We start from the raw sequence: 15,458 nt of genomic DNA, 5'->3' as shown, positions 1-15,458 counted from the left end.
TTACAGACTCGCCCGGCGGCGCGTACCGCGATGAATCGCGCAAAAAGCGCGTACGGTCCTCGCGCGATAAACGGAACCGCGATGGTGACGTATGCGCGCGTGCGCGCTTTATCGCCTATTTATTATATTTCATTAGGGGAATCTATCCATCCGTCTCCTCTTTCTCTCTCTCTCTATCATACTTTCTCTCGCCCTTTCTCGCCTTTTACGCCAGAGGCAAAAGGGGGATGAAACGTCGCGCATACGCGTACGCGTATTGCCTATCCCGCGTCCCGCGAAGCATGACAATGGGCTTTTCTAATCCTCCTTTGGATTAAGGGTCGAAAGTGGGTTGCGTTGCACGGTCGCGAGAGAGAAAGAGAGAGAGAGGGAGAACTCGAGATAATGGGATCGACGTTTCGTTATGTTACCTTTTCCATTCTCATCCTCGGCCTCTATACTCTAGTCGTCCTCCCGGCCTCCTTTCCCGACTCATCCCACGCAACCCCGACTGCACCCAGCCTTCGGTGTCTCGGTTCGTAGGATCCATCTACAGCGCCCTCAACCTCCTCCTCCTCCTTCCTCTCTCGGGTCCGTGTTTTTCCTCGTGTGGCCCCCTATTTTTCATGTTTCGCTGCGGCTTCGCGTAGCACCTTTATTCAGTATAGGTACGTTCTCGCGAGGCTCGGGGGCGAGCGAGCGAACGATCCGCGCGGACGCAACGACCGCGCGTCATCTGAAAAAGTCACCGCGCCATTGGCCGAGGTCGCGTTTTCATTCGACTCTTTGCCGTCGTCGAGTCGATCGGCTGCGCCAGACGCGCCGCGATTGGCCAAGTGTCGGCTGGCGCGGCGCGGATTGGTCGAGGTGCGCGGCGCGGTCCGCGTGGAGTAAGCGCCTTTACGAGGCGAGCGGACGATAGCGGCAATCAAGTAGGAAACTGCTTGGGACTGTGTGCCGCGCGATATTCACATAGGGGCACCCCCTTAGCACACACAATCGCGCGTACAGGATGGTACTCGCTATACACTCGCGTACACAAACGCATACGCGCCAACGACACGCGTGCACGTACATATCCCGCGCGTATACGGGTGTGCGGGAGCACGTACGGACGTATGTACGTGTATCCTCCCCTCTCGCCCCCTCGCTCTCGCTCTCTCTCTCTCTCTCTCTCTCTCTCTCTCTCGCTCTGTCGCTTTATGCAGCTATGTTGTATAGGGGTTGGGAAAACGGGTGGAGGCGCCATATTTGTGGTAGTGTGGGAAGTGAGGGAAATCACGAGTGGCGAGAGAGGCAGTCGGTCGACAAGCGGGGAAACGAGGCGCGGGGAAAAGCGAGGCGGAAAGGCACGGACGGGGGGAGGGGGGGAGAGGGAGTTTACGCGGACATCCGTGTCAGCCCGGTGACGGCCATTTTGCGAAAAACTTTCGATTTGTTTGCACACGCCGTAGCGAACCCGGAGGAACGACTAATACCGACGCGTATGTCCGGCATACCGCGCTCTCTCTCTCTCTCTCTCTCTCTCTCTCTCTCTCTCTCTCTCGGTCCATCCTCGTTTTATACGTCCGTCGCGTCGTATTCGTCAACGACCGAAAACTTTCGGTATCCGATGGACCGGCGTTTCTCCGCTCGAGTCTCGCAAAAATTTCAACCAAAGTCGGAGCACGACCAAAGTACTCGTATCTGCGCGAATAATGACGCGGCGAGCTGCAAGTTTTTAGTCGCCGTCCATCTCTCTCTCTCTCTCGAAATTGATATGCTAAATTGTTGAGATTCCAAAGACGACCGAGCGCAAATATTATTTGCACGCAATTTTGCTGTTGGACGTTGTCGTCACTGTCGGTATCGAGGCGATAATGCCTCCGGCGTAATGGAAAAAAACGGACGGTAATCAACGTCGATAAACTGCCGATGTGCGAAAGAGAGAGAGAGAGAGAGAGAGAGGGAGAACGTCGAGTCACTTTTTTATGTATACATTCGCGGAACAGACAAATCGGGAGCGCGGCGTTGCGTTGCGTAAAGTCAAAGTGCCGCCGTCGCCGCGAATGTCGGTCAGCGAAACGATGAAATCGGAACGCTAGGCCGCTTAATGACGATATAATTTCCATTTTGCCGGAATTGTCATTCATCGTGGGTGAGCGAGCGACGCGTAAAGACGATCGTAAAGGCGTGCGTAGACGATCAAAAATCATGACGCACGTATCTCCTTGCGAAGCTCGATAAAACGCATCGAGCGCGCGTAACAATAGTAGCGACGAATAAGAGAGAGAGAGAGAGATGGATTCGGTAAGAGGAACACGTAGAGCAACGTTTTAACGAGCCGTGATTTTCGTGCTCGCCTTTTCAAGATCCTTACGTAACGCGACTTAATTGCGAAGGAGCTATCGCGCCGGTTAATACGAGCGTGGAGGAGACGAGAGACATTCGAGGGGGATGCTTGGCGGCTTTAAACGCGGAGTAGCGGGGCCGCGAGCGAGGGGGGAGGACGACGGTGGGAGAGGAGCGGGGAGGTAGAGCGGCGGAGAGGGAGCCGGCGCGACGGGAAGAGCGTGGTGGGGGATCTCGCGATCTCTCCCCCCTATCGCCAGTCGCTTCGTAGCCGTTATCGCGACAGGTTCGTTCGCGTCGTTTTCGCGTGCGTTTCGCGACGCTCGGCCAACTTACGCGTTGCCGCTCGACACTCTCGCCAGGGGGATTGACCTGGCGTCGTAATTTCGTCGAGAGAGGAACGTTTTTAAACGCCCGCGAGCGTCGCTTCTTTTCGAAGCGGCTCGAAACATTTGCGCGCGCGCGCGCGCGCCCCGTCTCGAGTAAACAATCGAGAGTGTGTACGGCGTGCCAGGGCGACGTATCCAGTGTTATTCGCGACGCCATCGAGGGGAGGCTGCGAGTTTCGAGTAAATATAGATCGCGATAAATCGAGGAACGCGCTCGCCGGCGGCGGCGGGGAAGGTGCGCGGTAGAAAATAATCTCGGCCGGTGTTTTTCCGGCGCGAGAGGTACGCCAACGCGCGACGGCGGCCGCGGCGGGCGCAATTTTTCCTGCCTTACCGACCGAAAAAAAAGGGCACGCCGCGGACGCGAAGAGACGCGACGACGGCCGTCGACGGGATCGTTGATCCTTGTGCGCGTCGCGCGGGACTCGCCGAATGAACGCCCCGGTCTCCCGGCTACCCGGGAGAAATCCGTCGACGATCATCCGCGTCGAGACGGCCGCGCACCGATGGGACGGTAGTGACGAATGAATCGGAGACCGCCGATGGATTTTCGGCGAGGAAACGGGGTGCGGATCACGTTTACGAACGCACGTCGCGGGACGACACGTCATCGCCGAGAGGGTCCATCGTAGCGGATCCCCGGGCTATAATTCTAATAGTCTTTCCCGTTGTCGGTTGTTGCTGGTTGTGTTGTTTGTTATTGTTATCGTTGAGAGGAGTGTCGTATACGTACTCGTCGAGAAATAGTGTATCGCGTGACATGACGCGTTTTCGCGCGCTCTAAAAAAGTGGGCGTACATCGCCGCAGTGTATGTGTGTGTGATATATATATAAAAGTTGTTTCCGTGAACTCGCTAAAGCGGGAAATCACGCAGGAAGGATGTATCCTAGCGCCGGAATCAACGCAGCCGCCGTGGCCGCCGCCGCTGCCAGGCATCCGGTGAGTAGTGATTGCTCAATTATCAATAACAATAATAATAACCTGTTTATTTATTCGCCGGTATCAACAATGGCATTCGGCGGATAAACTGCGTAACCGCAGTTGTGTGTGCGTAACCATTAAATAGCTATCGAATTTAATCGACGTAAATTCTCAGATCGAATAAATTATGTTGCAACGCTGTCTCCCTCTCTCTCTCTCTCTCTCGAAATGCTCTCTCCGATAACGTAGCGGGAACGAGGATATTTGAGCGATTCGCGATCTCGAGGACGAATCGTTCGCGTCGATTTATAGCGACTCAAACTCATCGAACATTCTTTCTCTTTCGAGTTTTTTTTTTTTTCGCGACCGCTGCGAAAAAAGCTCCGGTTTATTTTACAGCACGTTGCATATTTAATGCACCGCCGCGTCGCGCCGGCGCGGCAGCGTCGCGCGGGCGCGACGATCTGATTTACGTTGGTAATTTACATCGCTGTTAACCCTGTTTAACCTCGTCCTTGATCGCGCGCCGCGTTTCCGACGCAGGTTACTCCGATCTCGTAAATTGTCGGTTTCCTTTACTTCTCGCGAGAAAAAGAAACAATTACGCTCACGAGGCGAACGCGTACTCGGACGGAGGATTTCTTCCGCGAACGCGAGGTTTTTTCGTCGCGTTTTTTCGGTCTCGCGCTCGATCGCTCTCCCGTTACTCCGATCGGGCGATTTGCGTCTCGCAACACGATCCGTCGCCGGCCGAAACTTCTCGAGTTTCGGTCTGTCGAGGACGCGCTAATACGCGATTCCGATCGGCAGAAACGCTCGGACGTGTATCGGATTTCGCGCGCTAGAGTTTCGCGATGCGTCGTATCGCGAGGAAAATCGTAACGTCGCGTCGCGATGACGTGACGTAGATGCCACGTGCTCGTCGCGGTCGCACGTGTTGCGAAACGCTCGCCGATATCGAGCTACCGATAAGCAAAAGCGTAAGAGTACGTTGAATTTGTATTCGCGTATACGCATAGATACGCACGCGCGCGCGGCTGTTATCTCACTCTCGGTCGCGCTTGGAAATATTCGGCGATACGAACGCGCGGAACAATCGCATTCGCCATCGTCCGACATTAGCCTCGCGACCGTGCGAAAAGCCTTTCGCCACGGTACGTCCGAGTCGTTGATCCGTGAATCGAGCGATTCGCTGTCCGGACTTGGCGTCTGCGTTTAATGGCCCTGGTCGAGATAATGGCGACTTAGTCGTCGTCGTCGTCGCGCACGACTCATCATCCGCCGCGAGACTGTCGGAGGATCGTTGCGTAGTCCCGTCACGTTCGCCGTTTCTCGGTTTTCTTTCTCGCACGACTCTCGCGTTGAACGTTTCGCCGACGATTACACAGGGTATTAACGCCTTTTTTTTCTTTCTTCTTCATCGCAACGCAACTCTCTCGCGCGTTAAAAACCCGTAACGACGCTCGTCGTAGAATGCTACGGACAAACAATTTTTTCGCGACTAGCGCGCGTTAATCGAGTCGAATTACTAACAAAACGTGACTCGTAGAAAGAGACACGGTGCGTATTTATCGGTCGTTGTAAGCGATAATGGCTGTGACGCGCGACAGCAAAAGTCAAACGTCGTTTTATTCCGTGTCGTTAGCCCGAGAACAGGCACCCAATGGTGAACATAATGAGAGCTTCGAAGAAAGGCTCAACCCCTAATAACAATATAATAATAATAGGTTTACGCCGGATGTGGTCAGGTAGTCTGGTAGCACGTGAAAGATGAAAAAGTCCCCTGAGAAGGATCCGTCTACAGTCTGCCGTGCGTATACCGGGAGTGTCTCGTAATATTTACAAAACGCACCGTACATATTGATGACATTTTTCTTCGTATTAAATATATTCTAGTGTATATTTTTCAAATTTTGTTTTAAATTTAAAAAATTTTCTTTTTACTTAAAATTTTATTTCATTGAAAACCATGACACTAATGTCAAATTATGCTTTTATATAATGTGTATAATTTATAAAAATTACGCGTATTTAGTCTTTTATCTCGTGCATTCCATTAAACATTAAAAAATTGTATGTTATTTTTCTTTGGAATTTTTACGGGCATTCTTGCACATGTATATTTAACGGGCGTTTTCCCCCATAATCTTGAAAAAATTTGGAGCTATTTTGAAAATATTTTCGCGCATCTCGTGTAATATTATGGGAGCTACTAAAGAGCAGGTTGGGAACGATGGGGCGACGAGCAGCGATCCGTAACTAGCGGGAAAGGACGGACAGTGCGAAGCGCTTCGCTGACGTTAGTTAGTAGGGTACACGTTGCGAATGTCAACGGGGCGGGTGGACGGCGTTACACGCGTACACGCGCGCATTAGACCGGGCCTCGCCGTCGGGTTTACTGCCTCCCGTAAACTCCACGGCGCACGTTTGCGCAGGACCCCCGATTCGGTAAATATTGATACTTTTAATCGGTCTGTTTGCTCCGACACGCTGTTCAAATGCGTCTGAATACGCGCAGCTGAAAAAATTCGCTTGGGCGCTCGTCAGCGCGTAAACCGGTCGTAGATTCCTTCTCCTCGCGTCTTCCTTATTTTTTTAATTTATTCTCGTACGAGAGACGCGCGACGATATATACCGCTTAATTAGCGATATGTTAATCTTGGATTGTAAGCCGGCGATTTTCTCACGGCACGTACAAGAAGACGCGTAATACAGGAAGCTCTAGCACTGCTCGTCTAACGATCGCGCTACTCGTGTTGACCGGATCCTCGAAAATTCCCAAAGTGCCAAGAATCGCGCGCGTGCGCGCAACTTTATAAATACCGTCTCGTTAAAAATTCAGATTCTTCCGTCGATAAATGCACATTCTTTCTCGCTACCGTGACGGACTTAATTGAATTAGAATCCCCGTGTTACATATCGGCGATATCCGGTGATATATGCAACATTGAAATTCGACTCGGCGAAATTACAGGGCGAGACCGCGCGCGATAAACGCGCGACGCGGGGCGAATATTCGACGGCGAGGACGGGGAGGGGGATCTCGGGACGATCCGGTCCAGCCTGTATCGTCCCGCGTCGGTAATTGCTCGTATTAAAATACGAGATCTAAACTGACGCGGATCGTCGCGCTACGCTTCGGCGCTCGGAGCTCGCGCGCGCGCTCGGAAATATGGAATCACGGTGATATCTTGAGCGTCACGTCGTCCATTATGCCGATGCGGCCAGTAAATTTCACGCATTATACTCCCATTATACGTTTCCTGGCCGAGCCGGATCGCGATCTCGTGCTCTCGCCCGACGTAATTACACGGTGCCGCGCCGCCGAATGGATGGAGAGGAACTCTGCGGCGGGATGTACGTCCTTAGGTGTGCGTGTGTGCGCGCGTGTATACGTGTGCGAGCGGCGCGGTGAGCGGCGCGGTGAGCAGCGACGGTTTTAATTTCCACTTTCCTTACCCTGCGCTTTCTCTTTCCCGCGGCGGTCTTATCGCGCAATAGCACATCTGCCGATGCTAACGCGTAACGCGCGAGGCGTTTACCGATTTTATCGCGTCTGTATTTACCTTTAGATACAATTATACGTTAATGTGCGGTGACCGCGTAGGAAGCGGTTTCGCGTGATACACGCAATCGATGATGGGCCGGGCGTGATGCCTGCCTTTCTCCCCTTCACTCCCCCTTCTCTCCTGCCGCGATCAACATGCTCGATACGACGAGCGATTTATCCCGTGTCTCTTTGCTCAACGACACGCTTTACGACGTAATAAATAATAATCACTGATGCGCGATCCGAAAAAGAAAGGAAATACACACGCGTCACGATGATTAAATATGTCGCCAGAGTGTATAATTATTCGATCGTCGGCTGTTGTTACTAGGAAATTCTAAACGCGATTATTTCACCGGTAAACGCATAAGCGAAACGAGTGAATCGTACGTTTTCAAGAATCTCTCTTGCTTACCTGAAATAATTTGTTACAGTAATTAAACCCGAGTCGAGATTTTTCCCGAAGCAGACCCTAGCTTTTAAGATTTTTCTCGACACTCTCAGAGGGTCAAATTGCTTTACTAAAAGATCGAAGAAGAGCCTAGTTGATAGGCCGACCGTTGTGATTATTTCCAATTTAGGTTCCTTTCGTTATCCGAATACACCCATTGTCTATGTTTCATTTTGACCCAAGTTCAAATTTACTTTGGGTCTTATCTCTGTGCAGAGATATAATTTCACGCCCTAATTATCGCAACGTTCTTCTGCTCGAGATTAACGTACCGTAAAAGATTCTCGTTACAGAAAAAGCCAACGTCACATTTGTTACGGAAACCATGTTTGAAATAGTCCCCGTGCGGTTTTGCGAATACCCTGTATACGCATAAAGCGGTAAATACGGTTTAGTATCTGCAGGTAGTAGGAAGTAAAAAGAAAGTCCGAGAGAACTTCGTCGAGAGGTCCCTTTGGACCTCTCGGATCCATTCGTACGAGAGAATGGCACTAATTGGCGTTAGACTTGACAGTTTGTCGTGTTTTTTCCTTCTCGTTTCTTCCTCTTTTCCGTCTCCCGCTGTTTTCACATTGTGCAGTATATCGATGAATGTCTCGCGTTCAAGATTTCCAAGTGACCACGTATCTTTCTTTTTTTTCCTTTCTCTCTTTCCTTTGTCTTTATCGATGAAAAGATTAGGTCTCATTTGATAAATTGCTGATCAAAAGATTAGATAATAGACTTGAAAGTTCACTAAATCGAGCATCATTGCATTATTAAACGTAATAATAAAATATTCTATTCTCGTGCATGTATATACATTAAGTGTACTTTAAATTGTCCACTGTGTTTGAATAATTTTGAATCCACATTTTTTTTTAACGAAATTATCGACGGAGACAGAGATTATTATCAATTTTATTAGCAATTTTCTAATTTTAAACTATACATATCTCTATAATTTCGTTGGGAAAAAATGGATTTGCAATTAATCAAACATAATAGACACTATACAAAAAATATAATTTGTTTCTCAAAAAAATTTTAGCTTTTTTCAAAAAAGCCTTTTGTTTCAAAATCATATCTTTATGATTAAAAAATTAATAATCCTTTAACGAAAGAACACCGTGTGCAGACACTAACGCGTTTTATCCGATAGCTATTGCACTTATTCGATGTTATCCACTATCGTGTGTCTTTTGATATCTTCGATTTTTCAACGAGCAGAAAAAGTGAGCAAGAGAAAGAGAAGAAAGAGAGAGAGAGAGAGCGAAAGAGGTCGTGACCGTGCGACGACATCGTCTCCTCTGCCCTGCGGCCAATCATCTTACAGCCCCGACGAATGGAGAATTGACACGTAAACGCCAACGGAATTATTCACCGCTAATGGGAAGATGAATGCTATGGATAAATTTGCGACCGGGTATTACTACCCGACCATTAGACGCTCGCTATGGATTACGTCGGAATAATCGAGTTTGTTGGTAGCATCTCTCTCTCTCTCTTTCTCTAACCATCTACCCAACTACCTATCGATCGTTGTCGATGCAATGCTTTTTCGAATTGAGCCACATAGAATGGTAAATCGCGAAAGTTTGCAATCGTAAAAAGTTTGGACAAGTGGTGGGAATTGTTAACTGTCAACTGGAAGAGAATTTTATCGACTAGAAATAAATTGTAGAATTTTCACATATTATCTGCAATTCTGAAAATTTATAATTGAAGCAAATTTGCGTTGAATTTATCGAGAATCGTTTCAATTGCGGGAAATTGGCGATACCGAGAACGTTAATGCAAAAGCTCTCGTGAAAAGGCGCAAATCGTACCGAGCGTATAACGAATAACGTTAGGAACACTTATATCCCACGAATGGTTGAGCGACCCTTACGTTTCCGCTCGTGTCTTCTCCCCGGTATCGTAACACACGAGTGGACGAACATCCCTATTATTTTCCACGAGATCGTCCATGACCACCCCAGTCATCGTAGTCGCTCCCTCTTTGCGATCGTCTGTAATTTTTCGGCCAGGCGAGACGAAGCGAGACGCTCGCCTCGTCCCCTCGAGGGCTTCTGGGCGTTAAGCCGAATTAACATAAGAGAGTGTGTGCAAACACGGAGAGTCGGTAGAGCGAGGTGGAAGGCAGCGGGAGAGACATACTGGGTGAGAAGAGAGAGGAGGGGAGGTGCGAGGGAGAGACAAACGGAAGGAGAAGGAGAGAGAACACGATGGGAACACGTGTCCCACACGGAGATAGTTAATTACTCGTTTGTGCTACGCCGAGTCGGAGTCATCTGGAAGCGAGACGGGGCGAATATCGCGCGGGATAGACGGAGATGGACGATGTATCGAGGGGAACGCGCGCGCGGGAGTGAATACACACGAGAGAGAGAGAGAGAGAGAGAGGGACGCGATGCGGGCGAGGGAGCAGGATGGCGCATTCCTGTTTCATCGGACCCGTTGAGACCCATGCTTGTCACGAAGGTGGGGTGGGTGGCAGGCTGTGGGCGCACGCGAGAGAGAGACGAAAAACGAGGATGAGGTTAATGATATACACGCCGGCTACCGTATACTACCGTCTCGAGCTCGTCCGCGGCTACCATCCTTTCGTCTTTTCCTTCCTTTTTTTCCTCTCCTCGTCGTTCTCGCGCGCTCTTCGTTATTCGCTCTCTCCGTTTAGTACTTTTTGTATATACGCTACGATATCTTGTATTTTTTATATTTACATCGTGTATTTTATACAGACAATATAACGCCAATATTTTTGAAGAAGAGAATACTAGAGGATACTAGATGCGCATGGTTTCGTCGCGTAAAAATTGTTCTCTGTTTTTCATAAAGCGAAGCATTCTTCTTGCTGCAAAGAGATTGACTTCTTCCTTTGAAATATGAGAAGCTACAAAATCGGAGAAGCGGTTTCCTGTGTAGAGTTCTGTAGCAGGTATTACGAAGTCGGCCCGCGGGTATAGTGATAGAGAAATAAAAAAAAGGGATAAAGAGTCGAGTCGCGCAGTCGGGATCTACATTAGCTATAGCTTGTTCGCAGATAAAGGTCGACTGCGCTCTTAAAAACGCTCGGTCGACCGTCGAGAGATAGCTTCGATAATGGCTCGACAACCCGGAGACATCAGGGAGACATTCTTTTCTCCGCTCTTCTTCGTTCCACCGCATTCGTTTCGTTTTTCGACTTGTATTCGATCGCCGGAGGAAAGCAACGAGTCTGTCCTCTCTTCCTCTCTTTCTTTGCCGAACCGGACCGGGAATAGAAAAATGATTAATGCAAAAACGAAGCTTTCGGAGCGCATCGAATCGAACGCAGTTGATTCGTGAGTGGCCTCGCCGCGTGTATCGACAAAAAAATCATTTACTTCTTACGATCGCACGACATATGGTCTTGTAGCTCTCTCTTCTTGCGTCTTTTTTTTTGTCAATTTTATAGAACGTATTGATGTATTCAAAGTTCCATGAATTTTCTTCTACTTCTTTTTTCGCTCTTCTTTCCAATTCTACTAATTTCTTACTCGCGAGTATTTTCATGAATATTTTTTCTCTCGCCGAAAATCATCGATTGTCACTTTCAATTGGATCGGGGTGCGCGTTATGACTCAGCGTGATCGCGCATTTATGATCCACGATACAGACGGCCAGGGGTGCTCGCAAGAGCGGCGATTAGAATCGCAATTTAGATGCTCTCGAGAGATGTGGCCGCGTGCTCGGATTTCATTGCCTCGTCGCGCGAGGGTAGCAGACAACACAACAAGGGGTGCCACTCGTCTTCCACCCTCGATTGTCGGCGTGGGTAACGAGATTATCGTGAAAAGGGAGCGGTAAGAGAGTCGGTGGTCGTCCTCGTCCTTAGAAATTTCATTTTGACGTTACTGGCTGCGCCGCGATGCGCGGGATGTCGTAAAAAGAGGGGGAAAAAGCCGGTAATATCGGGCCCCGGGAGATCGGAAGGGGGCGGCATTGTCGCGAGTGTCGAAAGCGAAAGAGGGTAGGTAGGTACGATCCCATCTTCCCCTCTTTTCTCGCCTGACTCCTGCCCCGGCGTTCAGTTTGGCGGTAATTATAACATATTCCTGCGATCTTTCCCCTCGGTCCCGAGGGAGACGACCCTCGTGTTACAGATTCCCCGTCGAGTATTACGCAACGCCCTCGAGGACCGTTGATATTTGGAGAGGCGCGATGCTCTATCGAGAGAGGAAAAAAAAGGACAATTCGACAACAGTTGTCGCAAAATATTAAAAATTCACAGAAAAGTTGCGGCGTCAAGTTTGATATTAATTCGACTTACTCGCGCGTGTATCTATAAGATGACTGTTTTGTTGACAATGCGGGATGAGAATACCTCGATAGAATCAATCTGCGAAAAAATTGCGGAGCGAGAAAGCAAAAAGAGCGAGAAGGAGAAAATGACGAGCGTTTTACGTAAGGGTGAATCGTTCTCGGGGAGAGCAGCTCGTAAAAGGGCGGTACCGTGAACGGGGATGGAGAGGAGGGCGAGAACGGGGTTTATGACTGTAACAGATTAGGTGGCCGAACTGCCAGGGTGGCTCCCGCCGTGCTTCCTATTATCGCCGGAGCTTTTGTAGCGCCGTCGCTTTTGTCGAAGTCCCCTTTCCCTTCCCTTTCTTCTTCTCCTGCTCACGTTTCTACCGGCAACCGAGCGTACCAGACGATGAAAGGGAGACGAGGAGAGCAAACGGTTGTTCCGGGGAGTTGGGAGAGGCGACAGCAGCAGCGGGCCACGACAGTTGGCCGATATTTGAGCTCCCTTTGTGTCGTTAAAGTACCACGCGCGGCTCATTCGCGCAGTCCGACAGAGTTTTCTCGTGGCGCTTTTATCTACCGTCGTAGTTTTTCTTCTCTCGCCCGAGAGTCTCTCTCTTTCTCTCTCTCTCTCTCTCTTCTCTCTCTTTCCGTCTCTTTCTCTCGCCTTCAACGAGGTCGAGAGCCGGTCGAGGATGAGAAGCGCGGAGGAAAAAGACTCTCTCTCCCCGAGGTTCAACTAGTAATTACCTGGTCTACTCAGAACGGCCGAATCATAGCTCTCGGGCCCTTTGTTTGCCCGCGGCTTCTGTTCGCTTAATCTTTATTCCTCCCTTTTTTCGTATGCTCTTTTTTTTCCATCGTTCCCGCTTCTCCATCGCTCTGTTATCTCGTGTTTCACCTCGAGCCTGTCACGTCTAACATTTCTTTTTATGCCGTACCCGACCCGTAATATCCGCAAAATACAACAGGATACAACAGCGGTTCTTAACTTTTTGATCTCTGTGCGCGACAACTGTGCATTACCACTCCTCTGTATACTCTCTTTATTATCGCGCTGACAAATCCATAATCGCATTTTGCCAATTTCTTTTGTATCCGCACACTTGACTTTTTTTTTCCGTCGAAAACGCATTAAGCGATTTTTGGCGCGATCGTGTTTCAAAAGGAGGACGTCGGTTTCGATAGAGAGTAGTCATGCCAACATTTGCCAACGGTAAAACGGAGTGTATAAACGTCAGCATCCGCGTGTTATTAAGTTAAGTCCCTTGTGCAACGATCTCTGGCGTGCACAGCTGGTTGTCATCGTTGTCGTCGTCGTGGTCGTGGTTGTCGCGTCGTGTGCACGCGAGACGCCATGCAAAGCATTCGAGTGTAAATACATCAGCGTTTGAGGGAGGAAGAGAGGGAGAGAGAGAGAGAGAGAGAGAGAGACGACGAGGAGACCGTGTATACGAGAAGAGAGAGGCGAGAGGGTGGCACTTATTCACATATTCAGCGCCGTGTCGGTGTGACGTTATTTCGCGAGAGCGCCGATCGTATCGCCTTAATTGCTCGCCGGGTTAAACTACCGCGGTCGCCTCTTATCGAGCGATCTGCACGAGTGCCTGCCTATGTCGGGACAGAGAATCGCGCGTATATTCGCGTCAGGTGTTTGCGGCTCGCTTGGCGTCATCGCGGGCTACGCGACCGGTTAGATTGACGCATGCAAAAGAACATGTATTATAGGATACATCGCTGGCACAGATTACAGTCTTGCCTCGTGAAATGGCATCTTGCGCCACAATGCTTTTATTAACCACGCTCTGTATACGCTAACTCTATATCCCTTCCTCCCGCGCCCTCCTCGTAACTTTAAGTACACGGTTTAGCGAGAATTACACGCGAGACTGCGCGAGTCTCAATTTAACAGTAGAAACGCTCGTTCCTTCTCGAGATCTGCCTTCGTTTCTGGTACATTAAAGAATGTTATTTCTCCCCGTTTGCGCGCTTTAGAAATTTCTATTCATTTTTTCAAGTAGAAAATACACACACAGCGTACGTACCCGGCGAGATTTACCGCGACGTGCGTACGTGTAAGATTGCGCGAGTCGCACGACGACGGGACTATGTATAGCTCGCGTCGGGGTAATGGTTAACGAGAGTAGAATGAAATGCATGCGCCGCGGTGGCGCAGCGCAATTTCAGCATAGCGAAGAATTACGTGCGCGAAAATCGTCTCGTTTCGCGATAGACTCGCTTTCGCGCGCGATGCGGGATGCGCGTCGCGCCGCCTCGCGCTATCATTATTCTATGCATTATTTATGTCATTCCCGGTGTGCCGAGTACAATGTGGGTCTACGAATCAAAATGCATTGCTTATGCAAATAGCGGTCGTGCCCCGCAGTCTCGGGGCGAATTCGCAGTCTGCTACGGGGAATAATCATAATGATCAATAAGATACAACCGCTTGTACGTCCGTTGCCCTCTCTCCCTGCTTCGTGTATTCTCACTCCGCACCTCATGCAAATCTTGAGGCGTATTGTCTGGCGATATTACAGGAATTGTTATCGCGTTGCATAATTTCGGTATTCGATCGTGCTCGGGTTTGCCGAGCGAGCGAGCGAGCGAGGCAATCGGTTTGCGTGTATACCCGCGGCATCGATTTCCGTATCGTTTTTCGTCCAATTTCTTGATGCGGAAATTGTAAAAATTGCATCAATCGGAGCTGATTAAATCGTCGATCGCGGTTGATTATCCTACACGCGCGATATCAGATATTCCGGAGGAAATGCAGATTACGGTACTTAAACCGTTACGAGATGAAGCGCGTTTCAATATCTACTCCTCTGCCGCGCGCGATATTTCGACGATATTTCGCGACCAGTGCTCTCTCTCTTCCTCTCTCTCTCTCTCTCTTTCGTGGAATAACGGAAGGTGGTAGAGAGGGAGGGCAGCTTATAGGGCGAACGCGGTCGGTTCTGGTCGCCGGGTGGTTTTGGAATCCGCGCCACGAGTCGGTGGTTTTGCGGTACGACGAAAACCACCGACCCTCTCTCGAAGCTCTTCCCGTTCGTTCTCCCTCTGTTTGCGTCGTTCTTTTGCGTAATCCCGCCATGGCTTAGCGAGTTTCTCACGAGAGTCTCTAAGTAAAGACGAGTACACCCGGCCACCGACTCTCAGGGCTGCCATCTCTTTGATTAGCGAGCTACATCGGATGTTGCCGGTGATACAAATTGCTGTTTCTCTCGAGTGTTGCGTTGTATAAAAGTAACTAATCGAAATTAATTCCACCATCTTGTTCTTGGCAACAAATTACAATGACATTTTTAACAGTAGCTTTAAAGTTTTTTAATCAAATTGACACGTAAATGGAGACGTATCAAGCGTCCAGAGATTTTTAATATTGTAAATTATAAATAGAGGAGACGACAAGAGCAAATTTGAAACGTTTTCGCTCCTCCCGGAGGATATCGCAAATAGGCGTGCGTCCGATTAATCCAGCAGCATTTGAATTTGCATTAGACGTACTAATGCAAGTCCGTTTAGCGTAGCTCGAGATGAGCAAATGTTCTTGGCACTTGAGCGCGCGCGTGCCTGGTGTTTGGT

The 15,458-nt window shown here is 49.4% G+C and overlaps 1 protein-coding gene across 6 annotated transcripts in view; it reads left to right on the top strand.

Moving 5' to 3' along the window:
- The first annotated feature begins 2,513 nt into the window (after positions 1-2,513).
- The window catches only part of LOC105254866 (protein groucho), a 65,370-nt gene continuing 52,425 nt past the window's right edge, over positions 2,514-15,458 (top strand). The window contains exon 1 of one of the 6 annotated variants that reach the window (XM_025406637.1): positions 2,514-3,639. In XM_025406637.1, the coding sequence (XP_025262422.1) occupies positions 3,580-3,639 (60 nt within the window). In that variant the 5' untranslated portion in view covers positions 2,514-3,579. The remainder of the gene's footprint in view (positions 3,640-15,458) is intronic. The other 5 variants (XM_020028629.2, XM_020028628.2, XM_025406639.1 and 2 more) reach the window with 5 other exon arrangements.

Source organism: Camponotus floridanus, unplaced genomic scaffold (genome assembly GCF_003227725.1).
Source record: "Camponotus floridanus strain SB8 unplaced genomic scaffold, Cflo_v7.5 scaffold15, whole genome shotgun sequence".
NCBI lineage: Eukaryota > Metazoa > Arthropoda > Insecta > Hymenoptera > Formicidae > Camponotus > Camponotus floridanus.
Note: the sequence above shows the minus strand (reverse complement) of the source record. Positions and strands in the feature narration are given on the sequence as shown.